This window comes from Rhinolophus ferrumequinum, chromosome 8, assembly GCF_004115265.2.
Source record: "Rhinolophus ferrumequinum isolate MPI-CBG mRhiFer1 chromosome 8, mRhiFer1_v1.p, whole genome shotgun sequence".
NCBI lineage: Eukaryota > Metazoa > Chordata > Mammalia > Chiroptera > Rhinolophidae > Rhinolophus > Rhinolophus ferrumequinum.
The window spans coordinates 47,517,755-47,533,864 of NC_046291.1; the positions used below are offsets into that span (position 1 = coordinate 47,517,755).

Consider the following 16,110-nt stretch of genomic DNA (forward strand, 5'->3'; position numbering starts at 1 on the left):
TTGTATATTTTTGTTATTTCCTACCAAGGTTTTAACACTGATGCCAAGTGTTCAAATCAAATACAGATGTTACCAAATAATAGGGCACACTGTGAGGTTAGTGGAAGAGGGACGTTTTATTGTCAGGATGATGCAGGACAGGAACTTGACTAGAAAAATCTACCTAGCACGCTGTTTCCTTCTTGCCCTGCAAATATACAATACAGTAACCAGTATATCAAAGTAAAGCAAGTGTGATTTACTTTTTGAATCCATTTGTTAGACTCGTAATTGTTCTGATCTCAGCAAGTGAACCATGCCATGATTCAAAAATCTGTCTTCCACATAAACCTATGAGCACACATTAAAAAAATGATTTATTTTACATCTTTGCATTTCTTAAGGCATGAACAATGGCGTACAGATGGAACAGGTTCTGAGAAGCAAGTCTTTACTGACAAGGCCAGCACGAGTACACCACATCAAACAGACACACTTGAAGTCTGAGCAGACCAACTGCTGTGGCCCAGAAGCTCCTACGATGAAGGGATGGTGCTTCCAGAAAAAGGACCAAACACGTGATTTATGTCATGTTGCTTTAAACTCTCTGGATCAGCTTTAAGCACCAGTTACAGTTTGTTTTTCTTTACAAACTCATCAGACTTTGGATTTTTATATTCTGCTCCTTTAATTCTGCTTTTCGAGGAGGGTGTGGATTTTTTTTTTTTTTTTTAAGGAATATGGTTGCAGCAAAACAGAAAGGATCCAAAAGTGGTTAGGGGCCTTGTCTAATGCACTTCTGAAAGTCCATTATAAAGATGAATAGAAAAGCAAATGGTCGGTGTTCAGTCGACCCAGAAACCACGCAGAGCTCTAAGAAACATAATTGTGCATAGTTATTTATTCATCCAGAGCATGATATGCTGGCTAGCTCTACATTCCCAGGTTACCAGAGAACAGGGCTGTCTACTTTGCTAAACCCAGGGTCCTTGCGCAGCTCCCAGTAGGTGTCGTTAGAAACCCAGGCTTCTCTTTGATTGGCATCAATCACTTTTCTGTGAAAATATAAAAATCAACATTAGGTACAAATCACATCAAGGTGACCTGATCATTGAACTCTCTCTTGTAGATTAAGACATGTTCAAATAAGCAATACTTTGTAAGCCAGTTAGTGTCCTATCTGCTTATCGGCGACTAGTTGTGACCAGAAATGAACTCATTTTTGTTGTTAAACATTTGAAATGGAAGTGGGTAGGGTCACGGGGAGAGGGGCTGAGGGCAGGAATAAATTATCTCCAGGCGGGGCTAGAAAGTGAAGGGCCCCAAACAAAGCGTGTACAAATACTGTAACTAAGAGCTTCAGGCCTCAGCCCCGCAAGAAGAGCCTCTGCTTCACTTGTGGGGAAAATATGTAAGTTCAGGAGTTCCAGGAGCCTCTGCAGGACCCACGTCCACAAAGTGCACTTTCGACATCTAAAGGGCAAGGCTGCATTCCTCCCCAGGGCAAGATACCAGGTTATTTTTAGCTGATCTGTCCTGGCTCTGGAAGGCAACAGATGCATCTGGAAACTGAAGTTTAAGTGTGTGATGTACACATAATCTTGCAAATAATCCTGTAATAATCACCCACGATCACACCACAGAAGGACCAAATCCGAATGGACACTAGCTCTGTGTGCCCGGAATAAAATTAAATACTAATGAAGCCAGGAAGACGTTGTAGGAAGTGGGGTCCCATCTTGTCTCTGAGTGAGGGCGTGGGAACAAGTTCCCACCATTCCAAAGGGTGGAGCTGAAGGACAAAGAGTGTTCTGGGCAAGACCCTCACTCCTTTCTGCTGATCATGAAGAGAAAAGAGCTGTCAAGGAAAATTCATTTTCATGGTTACAAACTTTTCACGAGCACAACATCTGATTCAACATTTTCATGGCCAAAACCAGTTACCAAAATCAGTTTACTATTTCCACCTTTACGTCCCCTGGACACTAAATTTTCCCCCATTTTCTTTTCACCTGGAGTTTCTCATTGCCTGTGACAACCGGGGAACGAACTGACTTACTTAAAAAATTTTGGTATGTGTTCAAGGTTGTTTTCTTCCATGTATCGTCTTCGAGATCTCTGGAGTTCCTCTACTCTTTGTTTCTCTGTGGCTGCAGCTTCTACATTTCCTTCTTCCAAGAATCTAAGTAGAAAGCCATTAATCTTTTAGTACATCATCCTCTTTACTGATAAAAAAAAAATATCATTGGCATAAAATTACATTCTGGTTGCTGTGAACACAACAGTGAACAGAAACACTCTAACTGATGTCCTCTCCCCTCTGCTCCAAGCCACACTGTCTCTGCCTGCCACAAATTAACATACTTTCTGTGCATGTGAACTGAATGACTGCATACAGCAGTATATTGGTAGGAGTGAAAGGTGAGTGAGTGGTTTGGCCTTGAAGACCTTTCTGTGCTGTCTGGGGTTCTACAACTTGAGAGTTTCAGGATGACTGAAGAGCATGAAGTCCCCAGTTGGGTCCTTTTTCCATATTATCAAAAAGCACTTGCTAAAGGCCGCAGAATGGAGGACGGTAACTGGCTGTTCTCCATCTACTTTTAGAACTGAGAGGGAAGGAGTTCTGTTCTATTGGAGAGAGGAAACGGATGAAAAAGAAAAGGTAACAGGTGGGGAAAATTATAAAAGTGCATAGAAAAGAAATGAACAGTACATGAAATTCAGAAAGAGAATATTGAAATAGAATTGAGAAAGAAAGAGCAGACCCAATGGCGATTTACAAATATTAAAATTTCAAAATGAGAGCAAAGAACAGGGACACAATGTGATACACACTGTGCAGGAAGTTTGTTGATAAGTTTGAATGTTAAACAGTGAGAATGCATGTCCGGGGGAGGGATATCAGAATTGAACAGGAGAACATTCTATAAAGGGAACATTTTGGCAGAAGACAGAGAAAGCTACAAATACACTGGAAACAGAAAATGATCTTGGATGGAATTTGTATGGCATATAAAGTTTTTGGAAAAAGTAAAATTAATTCTATAGGAATGGATAACACGAGTACAGAATCACAAAGGAATAAAAATAAGAATCACAAGGAACGAAAGGTACTGCATGAGTGTATCTCACACCCTGTGGGATCCAAACCATGTTGGGGAAACTCCAGACTTTGACTCAAAGCTCTAGGTGCCCCTGTAATTTATTCTCTTCTTCTTCAATTTACAAGATACTCCATGCTACAGAATAATAGAAGTAAAAAAGTATAAACACTGGGTGACGAATGATTCCATATTAAATGGAGAGAGAATTCATGAATTTGCAGATGTTTGGCAAATTTAGGGGTGAGGGGAGAAACTTTTTGCTATAAAACATCTGAGTTAATTTCTGTGGGGAAGTGTTTATTGAACTAATCTTCTGTTATGATCGTCCGACGGTGGTGAAAATAAGTCTTGATGACGTGTGTAGTGACATGCGATGATCTAGAGTCCATTTTAAATACCACTGTCACGCTCACCTCTGATCTGGTCGGAATCGGGCGTCTGTCGGTGGGAGAAGATCTTTTAGTACAGGATCTAACTCATTGAGCTCAATAGCAAATCTTGTGAAGCCATAGTAGAGCTCATAGTTCGTTGGCATGGAACCTGGAATGAGGCCGACGAACCATTGTGAGAGGCAAAAAGGTTTAAGGAACTTGTAGCAGGTGACTTAACACAGGAGTTTAACTAATATCCAGACTAATATCCAAATATTAGCAAATTTGTAGTCGTAAACATAAGATGATGATTTTTTTCAACTGAAACTAAATTGGTTATATTTTGTTAGATGGGAAACTTTATATTGATTATCAAAACTGATAGATTCATATATTTAATAAAATCCAGCCTTAAAAGTAAATCTTTGCACATATAGTAGTATTCACTGGCTAAACTATGCCATCATTTTTCTCCCAAATAATCAGTTGGGTAACTAAATGCTAGGGTGATTAGCTATTAACATTCACATTTCATCAGAAATACAATTTACTTCTTCTTTAAAAAGAAAAAGATGCAGATGTAAATTAATACTTATTGGTCCTTTTAAACTAAAGTGAAAGGCAGAGTCTATGTATGCTTTGCTCATCGATGTGCTCCTAGCTGCTAGAGCAACTGCATAGTCAGTACCCAATAAACAACTGCTGAACGAATGAACTAACCATTCTATTAGCAGGAAATTTAAATATGCACTGAGGTCTCTTAAGAAACCGACAACTAATTTTAAAGTTATGGCTTAATTGACAAAAATACAATGAAAATAAATGTCACGTGGCAACCCATTCCATTAATACTTGATATTTAATTATATGCTAGTGTATTACCAAAGCTCTCTTGATGAGTTTTATTAAATGTAAACATATCACAGCTTTTTGCTGCTCCTTGAATTTGTGGATTACAGATGTTTGCAGGCTTTCCTTTATTTTATTAAAACAGAATAAGTAACAGGAGTAAGGATTTGAGTTTGTGTATTTCAATGATCTAAACTCTTTAAAAATTTACCTCCCTAGCTTTCGAAATGCAAGCATTACATTTAGAGTGATTTTACACGAAGCCCCATCTCTGACCACTTGTCAAATTTTATAAATCTTTATTATCAAATACAAGGACTTACATAATTTATATGGTAAGTGTAACTACAGTTGCCTTAGCATGTAGATTTTTCATCTCATTATTGAAGAAAACATAAGATGAACTGCATGGGATGATGTGACATTCCCTCCCTTCTGTCACTTAGGGTGCCCTCCTGAGGCAGGACACGCAGGCGGGTCTCACCTGGTCTCCAGACGCACTTTGCCGAAGGGGCCACTCCGCAGTAGAGCCCCTCGTGCCACTTCCCAAACAGCCGGTGCACCACCTTCCCCTCCTGATCCATCACAACCCCCTGGACTTCATTCACATTGGAATTCCAATAATTCACCTAGGAAAAGCAAACCCCAATTACAACAGCCCATCTCTTTAATAACACCAATCTCTATAATTTCCATATGGAAAATTTTCTTAACCTCGAGGTTCCTCCTTCACACCATTTCCAGAAATTGATCTCAAAATGTTTCCTATGGAAGGGTGGCTGTTTAGGTGTTAGCTGGCTTCACGTTTAAGAAGGGGATGAGTTCTACTCCAGGCCATAGCATGGTAGTATGACGCAGAAAAGGCTGTTTCTATCGCAACTGAATATTAATTTATAGGTTAGTCATTTCTTCCTTAGGCCCTCCTGTCTTGAATTTCTCTTTTGCTCATGGATTTCAATGATTTTCAATTGGCAGAGCTATAGAAATAGTTTGTAAAAAATTTTTCATAGGATCTGTAAATGACTAAATTGTATCAGGAGGACCCTGCTCCCTGCTCTGCTCCTCTTCCAGCCATGCTCCTCCCCAAGGGGTAAGAAGCCTGTGGGAATTCACCCACCTGGATCCCATGGCCTCTGTTCTAGATCAGGCCTCAAGTATGCGGGACCTTAGAATTCCTGGTCCACATGTCTCTAAGCTTACTGCATAGCCTGCACAGTCCTCTTCTTTGGATTCATCCACCCAAGGGCAGACCACCCACCAGTGTGTGAACGTTTAGGCCTGAGGAGTGGCCAAGGGTGGCAGTTTGGGGCGGTGGGGACAGAGCTTGGATGTGTGGGCTGGACTGCCTACATATGTGTGTGAGGCTGCTTGCAGAGCAGTACACAGCTGGAAGTGGGAAGAAAGTGGGGAAGGCTGTGGGTCAGGACTGGCTCTCCTCTACTGCCAGGTTTCCAGCTCAAGTCCTGCAGTGTCTGACCTAGCCTTGCAGGCTTTGTTATGAAAGGTATATCTGTCAAGGTGAAAACATAGAATACATTTTATTTGACAGTTTGTAGGCTTACTTTACATATTTCCAATATTTACACACATGGTATAGGGACTTCCATTTGTACCCTTGCCCTGAGCTCTGCATATATTAGGGCCAGGCCTAAATCAAAGGTTCTCACAGCCTACAAAACTAAATGTACACATTTACCGTCACCACCCACTCAGAGTAAATAAGGATCCTAGTTCTTCAGTTCTGAGTCACCTACTGGGTTTATAAGAAAAAAGGAAAAAAAGAAAAACAACTCCAGCAAAAATAAAGCTGTTCAATTAAAACAAACATAATCTTCCAATATGGCTTAAAAGGATCTAACTAAAAGAAAATTTTGAGTTTTAAGAGTCTCCAATATACTACCAGTTTCTGCCACAGTAGAATGAGATCAGGAGTAGAAGAGGTAAAGAGGCTGGGTGGAGTTTCTGTACCATGACGGATTCTGTAGCATTCCTAAATAAACATGGCAGTCATCCTGTGTGTTCCACTTCAGAGCAGAGAGACTAGGGAAAATGGTGCTCTGGAGGCACTTCTATCCCAGACACTTTTTCTTGTTAATAAAGGTAATGCTTTTTATTGAACTTATTTGGATTATAATGATGGCAGAGTTGGATCAACTTATAGTGACTGGAGCTATCATCTATAATCATTTTTAGAAAAAGACAACTGCATTTTAATTAGTTCCCTAAAATAGACCACTTGAACATATTGTAATCAAGCAGGAAAGAAATAGGAATACAATAGAAACCAGAAGACAGGCTGTAGGCCAGAAGTGTTTTCTGGGAATTTTACTTAATGACTGGTTGCTTAAAAACAAAATTCTTTAAAAAGGATTTTTTTTTTTCTGTTGTGAGATGGTGCCTTTTTCGACCTCTACATGTTCAGAAGTCGGTATACCTTGAATAACACCACCAGTTGGTTCTGCTTTCTTATTTCAAATGTTCTTAGGGATCAATGATACAGGATAGATTCACTTGACGCTTTTTAAGGTAATTGTTTTATTTCTTCCTTAGGAAGCACATTATGCTATTTTTTCTTTACTGTTGTAAGATACTATTTACCTTGACAAATGTGAGTTTGCAAATGCAAACACTGCTTTTGGTATTTCTAATGGTTACTTCTCCATAATGCTCTATCCATCTCCTCCCACTGAGAATGTTGTGTATGCATGTGGTGACTTTATTCCACACATAACAATCTCCATACCTAGTGTAGAATACAACATTGATTAAAAACAATGAAGATCACATACATATATATATATACATTACTATTTCTACTAATGAGAATATTCTTTGGCCAAAGCTTCCTTTTCTCTCATTTCTCCCAAACTTTCATTGTTGAAAGTTTCTATATGGTCAAGGACATTTATGACATGATTCATTCATTCAAGGAACAAGACAGAGCTTTTTTATGGGCTAGGTGCCCAAGTTACCAATTTAAATAGGACCTGTTTCTTGCTCTTCTGGAGCCAACAGTACAGTAGGGGTAGATGGACAAAGTCAACAAATACTTGTAATAAGATAATAAGGAAGCATCATGAGAATACAGATGGGGGAGTCCTTAGTCCTTACATCTGCCGGAATGTGGGGTGAGTATCAAGGAAGACTTGCTAGAGGAGGCTGGGGAAAAGTACCAGAGGCCAGAAGAGCACAACTCATCTGGGGACCTGTGAGTGGTGTGCTACAGGTGAGTGGTTTGGCAGGAGGCAAGGTGGAAAGGAGTGATGGGCAGAGCAGGGAAGGCCTTTAAGACACACCGATGAGTCTGGATTTACCCTGCATGCAATGGGCCATCCTGGATGGTTTCGAGAGAAGAGAGAGGCAGATAGGCCATCTCTCATTTAAGAAAGATTACTCTCAGGATATTGTTTCGTACTTTGCCTTAAGATCAAAAATATGAATAATTCTTTGGGAAAAGACTGACGAGCATAACCAAGAGGGCACATATCTAATGCAAATAAATTCTAGGGAGTAAAGTCATAGAATTTCTGCCAATGAGCGAAATAGCATAGCTTCAAATCACATTTGCATATTACGTATATTTTCAAATAAAATGTTACTTCAAAGTAAAACACTTTTAAGTTTCTAAAAAAATTACGCATTGGCATGATGCAGGTACAATATACATCTGGGAAAACTCTTTCTTCCTCATGAGTTTGCAAATATGGAAAGTTTACTTTGTAGTAAATATCCAATCCATCAGCAAATTCTGTCATTGAAATAGACAAAAACCAAACCAAACCAATCAAATGAAGACAGAAACAAAACCAACCAAGCCTTCGGCCTCAATGAAAACTTCAATTAATTTTAAAAGATTTATCAGCTATATCCTTTAGAAAACAACCATAAAAGGATATTCCATCATTCTTACTTAGTAAAATAACTTAGAAATTAAAAATAGTCCCAGGATGTAAGATGAACTCCAAAGTGGAATTATAACTTATATAGAAAAAAAAAAAGGCTGTGAAAGAGAATCTTTCATATAAAATGCAAACTAATACAGTGACTGAGACAGGTAGCCACTTGGTGTTCATTGATGAATGAAGGATGTAAAGAAATAATTAGGAAGCTTTGATGCATATGCTAAAGTTCTCATTTGCTTTTGTGGGAGAACATTCTCAAAACTTTGGTGAAGTTAACAGATGCTTTGGCCATATAGACAAATAGACCCGTGGTAACTTCTAGAGTTTCAAACACCCACTTCTGGTTTAGAAAAGCAGATAATAGATGATGAGAGCAACCTACTTTGGAAGCATGACGTTCAGTGTTCCAACAGGCAGGATTTCCATAGACTTCCCCCAGAACTTATTTTTCCATCTGATGTCTAAGTGACATAGGCAGAGGACAAGAAATAAGTACTCCATAGTTAATGATTTATTGTATAAAAACTAACTTTTGTATTATATTGTACATTTTACAAAGAATTTTTGTAATCACAAGTGATTCTATATTGTTGATTTAACATGACAAGGCCTGAGGATGGCCCAAGGTGAAAAGATTAATTCTGAACCTCCCCAAAATCTACTATCTATGTTTCTCCATAATACATACTCCATATTTGCAGTCAACTAATAAAACTTGGAAAAGCCTGGAATAATACCGTGTTTCCCCAAAAATAAGACCTAGCTGGACAATAAGCTCTAATGTGTCTTTTGGAGCAAAAATTAATATAAGACCCAGTCTTAATTTACTATAATATAAGACCAAGTCTTATATAATACAATATAAGACCGGGTCTTATATAGTATAGTATAGTATAGTATACTATAGTATAACATAATATAACATAACACAACATAACATAACATAACATAACATAACATAACATAACATAACATAACATAACATAACATAACATAATACTGGGTCTTAAATTAATGTTTGCTCCAAAAGACACATTAGAGCTGATTATATGGCTAGGTCTTATTTTCAGGGAAACACGGTATGTGTGTGCATGTGTGCGTATTCACATACACATATACTCTACTATGCTTTAATTGTAGATAACTGTTGTTATAAATTTTAACTAAATAGTGGAAATTATTTATAGATGTATATATATATTGGGGGTACCAAAAAATGTGTACATATGGCTTGTATTCATCTTTTGTTATTGGTATATATTATTACAATTTTAATATAGTTTTTTCCTTTCTTAAAATGTGTATAACGTTTTTTTGGCACACTCTGTATATATAAAATGAGGTGTATAGCAAAAATAATTGCAGTATGACAATACGATTGGTTTACATACACATTTATTTGAAAAGTTATATGATTTGGGAGAACAGTGAAAAAATAAAATCTCTAAATACAGATAGGTAGGGTTTATGAGAAAGTGTTATTAACTTAATGAACATGTTCCTACTCTGGGTGAGGTATGGCCCGGGGCCCAGCACTTTATCTCACATGACAGTTTTATGTTTTACTTGTGGAAACTCAGGTTTACCTGTGCCTTTGTAATAACCACTTGGTCCCGCTCTGATGAGCTAAGGGAGCTTAGTGCTGTTTCCATAAAATTTCTGACTCTTTGTTATGATGTAGAAATGATGTATTTTCTTATTTTGCAATGAAGTACAATTACAGAGGTGTATTATTCTGTGTGTTTTCAGATTGAAGAAGTACATATAAGAAGAATCATTCTGTGAGCAAATAAAGCACCCTTCCAAACTCGAAGGAACTATTTATACTTAATGGTCAAATTTACAGCCATATCTATATATGTAAATACATTGGGATGTTGAAACATTTTATTTTTGGTAAGTCTGTAACATTCTAACTGAAAAACGGGCATTGATGAAACAGAGACTTGAAAGCCCTGAGCTTCAGTGAGTTAAAGACCAGAAATCATTGCAATGTGTAGCTATCTAAATAGACTATGACCACAGATGTTGTGCCATAGAGCCTCCCTTCAGGATTAAGACGTCTTTGCACACCCTCAGGAAACAAGAAGGCAGCGGATATAATCTCTGTCTGTTATAGCTACAGACAATGAGGCACAATGAGTTACAGTGACAGCCTTGAACTGGCACAGTCAGCACGGAGCTCTGCTGTCCCAAGGGCTTTGCTTCCTAGATAAACACTCTCATGTCCTAGATAACTTGGTTATATATTCAAACCAGAAAATCTAATTTCTCAAGCTGAACTCTGCACCCGTTATAAACATTCTCCCAAGTTCCAAAGGCAGAAATCAAAACTGAGAACAATGAACCACTGGAAACTAGAAATTGTTTCATAGGCTCATCAACTGGATTTTTAAGTTGTAATCAAAATACAAACCTTGCCAAAACACAAAATTCTTGGACTCACAGTGACAGGCAGAAATGGGTGGATGATGGCTAACCTGGTAATTAAAAACAAAACAGAATGCAATGACATCAGTGTTAAAACTTCATAAACAATAATTTTTTTTATGACATATATAGACTACCCCTACATAAAAACGACTCAACTTACCCGCGTATATTAGGGAATTATTCTCAAAATGTACCAGTAAGTTACTGAATTTTTAAATTTTAAGACTTCATGCTTAAGAACAGAGCACTTATAAACATTTATTTAAAGGGGGCAATTACATAGGTAAACTAAATGAGTTTTTGTTAACTGGTAGCATAATCTGCCCCAAACAGAGGTTTATCAAAAAGCTATTTTCATCATCAAACTGCCCTCCTCTGTACATAGACACCTTACTGAATCCAGTGGGACTTACCTGTTCTGAGAAAAAGCGGAATCCCTTGTCCTCTCTAATGCATTCATAAGTCTCCCCAAGGACAGGGTTGAATGGCTTACTTCCTGCTCTGAAATAGGTGGAACAATATCCTGAAACTGCAAATGCAGCAATAAGAACCTGTTAAAACATTTAAGAAAGGAAAATAATATAGGAGAGACTACTTCCAGGTATGTTTGCCCTTTATTCCTCTAGATGTTACACCCTTGCCAGTGGGTGCTGACTAGATGACATTTGCATGTTCTGTTATTTGTACAGACCCTTTATAAACTCCTGGGTGAAAAAGATAAGTGAAAATGGGGTTAAACTCCTTGCAGGGGAACCAGCCAGCATTTGAGGCCAAGTATTTTTCACTAATCTGTCCCCCCAGTTTCCTGAGTATCAGAGTTCAACATTTCTGAAACCCAGTGTCTAGGTTATTCCATTTGCACAATTTTAGTACCATGTGCAGAAGGGTTGTGGCTGCTGGTACTTTTCAGAGGGCAGATCAAGGTTTCCACAGTCATGTGGAATACAGGCCCAGGCAAAGCATAAACAGGAGGTTACTTTCTCAGACCTAAGTTCCTGCACAAATGGGCTCTCTTGGCATTCGGGAAAAACTGATAAAGCAAGGCCAGGCATGCCTTCAACCTCTAAGGAGGGTGTTACCTTTATATCCTAACTTCAGAAACACTGAATCAAGTACAAGTTACAAAGTGTGGATCTTCCAGTAGAATTTACTCAAGTGGACCGATACCTCTCTTACCTATGCAGTGAGAATGTTATGCAAAAAACAAATATGCCATCATAATGAATTCTGCCTTAGCCTGGGCCTAGGGTTGACAAACCCCGCAGAATGCCGCTGTTATTTATTACCATGCGTTCGTAGGGATCATCAGTTTCTGAAGCCTTGTCCAGAAGCTCACTGTATTCCATTTCCTCGCAAAGATGCTGCAGAGTGTTGAGCGGCTCATTGAGCTCCACAGGCATAGAGACTTTTGACAGGTCTTTACCAATGTTGTTCCTCAAGATATTCCACAGGTTAATGTTACTGGTGTCAGGACAGGGAGCTGGCAGGCATGTTCGACGTCCATTTCGGAAGGCCCCACCTGTAAGTTCCCCATTCAAGACTGAAAGAGGGAGAAAGACGAGAATCACAGTGAAAGACAATTTGCTCGGCTAATTTCATAAAACCTGGGAGGGAAATAACCCTTTCAAATTATTCTGATTGTGATATATTTCTTAAGCCTTCATTATACGCTCTCAAGAGTGAATGGAAATATTTCAATATAAGATTGCTAATAAATGCACAAAACATTAGTGTACAGTTTTTCAAATGGTACACTAATATTTATACTTAAATATTATTCAAGAAAAAAACAAGTCAAATTAAAAAATATATCTATAAAGAAAGACTCAAACTTTTGGTGTAAACAAGAAGTAAAACTTTTTCTCTTAACCATTTCCCTAACATATTTTTCAACATTTGCCTGAACATATTATACAAATACAAAAATCTATGGAACAGTCAGCTGCAAAAGGAACAATTAGTGAAGGGAGAAAGTGATTGCTCATTGAAAAACCAGCGTTGCAATATGCTCTGTAGACAGAACAACCCAGAAGTTCAAAGGACGCATACTCTGCCGAGAAACGTTGTCTGCAACACTGGTGTTGTCTTCAGATATATTATCACTCACATCACTGATGTAAGACTCGTCATCAGAAGCCTAAGGAAGGAAAGAATACAGAAAGGATCAGAATTTTTGTTAAGTCTTGAAGGGTCAGAAAATCAAATGATGAAACACAACAAGATGTTGCCCAAATGAGAAGCAGAGGTCATAGTGGGAAATGTATCAGGCACATGGGCCATCAACACTTGAGGGTCTTCCATGAGCCAGAATATAGGATTGCTCGAAAGCGGCCCTTGTCTTTAAGTAGCTCCCTGTCTTAGTTGGAGTGGGAGGCTGGGGGAGGCCAGGACATAACCAGAAATATTTCAGTACAATGCAGTAAGAATGTACAAAAAAGGAGGCCCTCTGACTCCCCCTAGAGGAGTCAGGAGAGGCTGCCCAGAGGAAATAATATTTGCATTGGGTGTTGGAAAAGTTGTTGGAAGGGGGAGAAGCTCAGGAAGAAGGGAGGGTGTGCAAAGGCAAGAACCACAAGAGAAACATTTAATCCAGGAATGCTAAGAAGTTGACTGGCCATGACAGAAGGTGGGAGAATAGGAAGATGGTCCAACTAAGAGGGCTTTTCATGTCAACATAAAGGGTTCACATATAATCTTATGAGTTATTAAATGTAAGGGAATGATAGCGTCATATTTAGTTTCAGGAAGATACTTGGCAGCTTTCCCTAGGGAGGCCAGATAATAGGATAGTACGTAGATCCGGGTAAGAAATACTGACATCTCAGATTAAGATGGCCACAATGAGGATGTGGAGGCAAAGCTGCTCTGAGAGCCACGTCTCAAGTATAATGATCAAAATCTGGCAGATTATTTGGGTGTGGGGAGGAAGATTTAGGGATAAGAAGAAACCAAGAATGAAACCACTCTCTATGTGAGGAAAACATGGAACTAAAATGAAACCAAAATTTGCATGAGAATAAAATTAAGGGGCAACATATGTACTCAGAGGAGTTAGAAATGGAGCAGATAAGAAAACAGCAGTATGATAGAGCCATTTAGAAGAGTGCAAAAAACTAATGTCTCGACTACAGGCAAGAAAGCTGATGTACTTATTTACTTTCTTCAAAATAGAAATAGTGTTATATTTTTTCCTGCACATAAAAACAAAACATTCTTATTGTAAAAAAATTAGAAATTACATGAGGGTAAACAGATTATATGAAAATCATCCAACATTCCATCACCTACAGGAAACCACTTTTAATATTTGATGGATGTTACCCCCAATTTCAATGCCTGTACAAACATATTGATACATCTATCGTTAGATATTGAAAAAGGAAATCAGCCTTCATATTATGCTATAGTGCTCTACATATATTTCCATTCTGATATTTCATCATCTTTATTTGGAATGACAACATATTTCATTAGACAGTTATAACAAGGAATTTAACTAGCATTTAAATTGTTGTCAACTTTTTATTATTATAGACAATACAATATATATTTGTAAATCTGTCTGGCAATTTCAGTAACTTTTATTCCTAGAAGTGGAATTTCCTGGTTGAATGGATCACTTTTAGACTTTGTCCCATGATGTCAAATTGCTCTCCTGAAAGACTGTATTCATTTGTTCTTACCAGCAGTAAATGGGAGCATTCATCTTTCCACACCCACTTAAACACTATACTTCTCAACCGTTTTAGTATCTATCTACCTAGCATACATAGTAAAAGGTCTCTTTTTAAAGATTGAATTTCATCTTCTGTTAATTTTTCTTATATTTTACACATTTTCAGTTCATCATATAGATTGCATATTTTCTTTGTTCGCAATATATTTTTTAACATTGTGCCATTTTTTTTTGTCATGTAAAAGTTTTAAATTTGTATGTGATAAAAACAGTTAGTTTCTGCCTTTAAGGTTTCTGGGTTTATTGCTGATATTTTTAAAATTAGCTTTGAGAAAAGCTCATATATTTAGGGAGAACAGAGCAATGGACAGAATAATTGCTTGCATAAATGGCAGTTTTGCTTCTGCACACTGAGCAAGTCTACAAAGATAGCAAATTGCGAATAAAGTCTTTGATTGTTATTCTCCCACTGCAACAAAGCTCAAAGTTAAACCATCAGGCTCATGAAATCCACCTTCTTTAAACTTGATAGGAAAAAAAAGTAAATCAAACTCTTTCATGTGATTTCTCTGAAAAAAGCTAATCACACACGATTATCTTAGAGGAGACAAATGACTGCCCAAATCAACTTCATGTTGCATGCATGTTTATTGTTTGAATATTTGTTCAAAAAAGACTCATGTGTATCTTACAAAAAGCTATCAACAGTCTATTCCTCTTCACTGTCTAATCTCTCCCAAACTAATATATGATAGAAATGGTCCAATATCCACATCCATTTAGAATGGTCCATGTAGAATGAAGAAGAATTCTTCAATGACGTAGGCCCTGAGTAAGATCTGTATCATAGGTGTGAACCTTAGGCTAGCAGTCTGATCCATTCATGTTATCCTGTACTTACCACGATTCCCCGAAAATGAGACCTAGCCAGACCATCAGCTCTAATGCGTCTTTTGGAGCAAAAATTAATATAAGACCTGCTATTATATTATATTATATTATATTATATTATATTATATCATATTATATTAATTATATTATATTACATAAGACCTGGTCTTATAGTAAAATAAGACCGGGTCTTATATTAATTTTTGCTCCAAAAGGTGCAGTAGAGCTGATAGTCTGGCCAGGTCTTATTTTTCAGGGAAACACGGTACATAAAGTTAAGGCTTTGTAGTATTATAATAAAACAATGAATATATTATATATTTATTTTCTCTCCCATGGTCAAGAAGTCCTGGGGCCAAATACTTCTCTCTAAAGACTTAGGAATCCAAAATAATTCAGGAAATATTTTTTTCTAAATGCAACCAGGCATATAGCATTGCAGAAACAACTTTAAAAGCAAAGACAAGGGAGTAGATCATTCTAGAAGCAAGAAGAGTATTTTTTAAAGGGGTTGAGCGTTCATTAAGTGAAATGCATTGGTTGATATCTCATACATATTTTTCGCTTTGTTATGGAAAATGTTAATGTAAGAGAGCTAATGGTCAGATGTTTTTTAGATTACTCATGTGTTAAGGTGTTACAAGCATTCCTTCCTTCGGTTAGCACCTATTTATTTATTGAGTACCTCTGAGCTCACCAGAACTGTTCTAATGCTGGGGACACAGTGGTGAAATCTCTTCCCTGTAGTGCAGGGAACTTACCCTGTAGTGCGGGAGACACACAACAAACAAGTGAAATATATGAAACATATATTTTGTTAGACAGTGATAATAAGCATTAAGGAAAAAAAGTAAGGCAAGAAGAGCGATATAAAAGGTCAGTGGAGAGGAAGAAATGGTGGCTCC

General features: G+C 37.7%; 1 protein-coding gene across 9 annotated transcripts in view; it reads right to left on the reverse strand.

Annotated features, from left to right (window-relative positions):
• Positions 1–333: 333 nt before the first annotated feature.
• OSBPL6 (oxysterol binding protein like 6) overlaps positions 334–16,110 on the reverse strand; it is a 179,670-nt gene continuing 163,893 nt past the window's right edge. For all 9 annotated transcript variants that reach the window (XM_033112168.1, XM_033112166.1, XM_033112176.1 and 6 more), the window contains 10 exons: positions 12,688–12,775; positions 11,925–12,178; positions 11,052–11,189; positions 10,622–10,685; positions 8,588–8,666; positions 6,902–7,046; positions 4,788–4,932; positions 3,497–3,623; positions 2,039–2,161; positions 334–1,034 (listed from right to left, as the gene is read on the reverse strand). In XM_033112168.1, the coding sequence (XP_032968059.1) occupies positions 926–1,034; positions 2,039–2,161; positions 3,497–3,623; positions 4,788–4,932; positions 6,902–7,046; positions 8,588–8,666; positions 10,622–10,685; positions 11,052–11,189; positions 11,925–12,178; positions 12,688–12,775 (1,272 nt within the window). In that variant the 3' untranslated portion in view covers positions 334–925. The remainder of the gene's footprint in view (positions 1,035–2,038; positions 2,162–3,496; positions 3,624–4,787; positions 4,933–6,901; positions 7,047–8,587; positions 8,667–10,621; positions 10,686–11,051; positions 11,190–11,924; positions 12,179–12,687; positions 12,776–16,110) is intronic.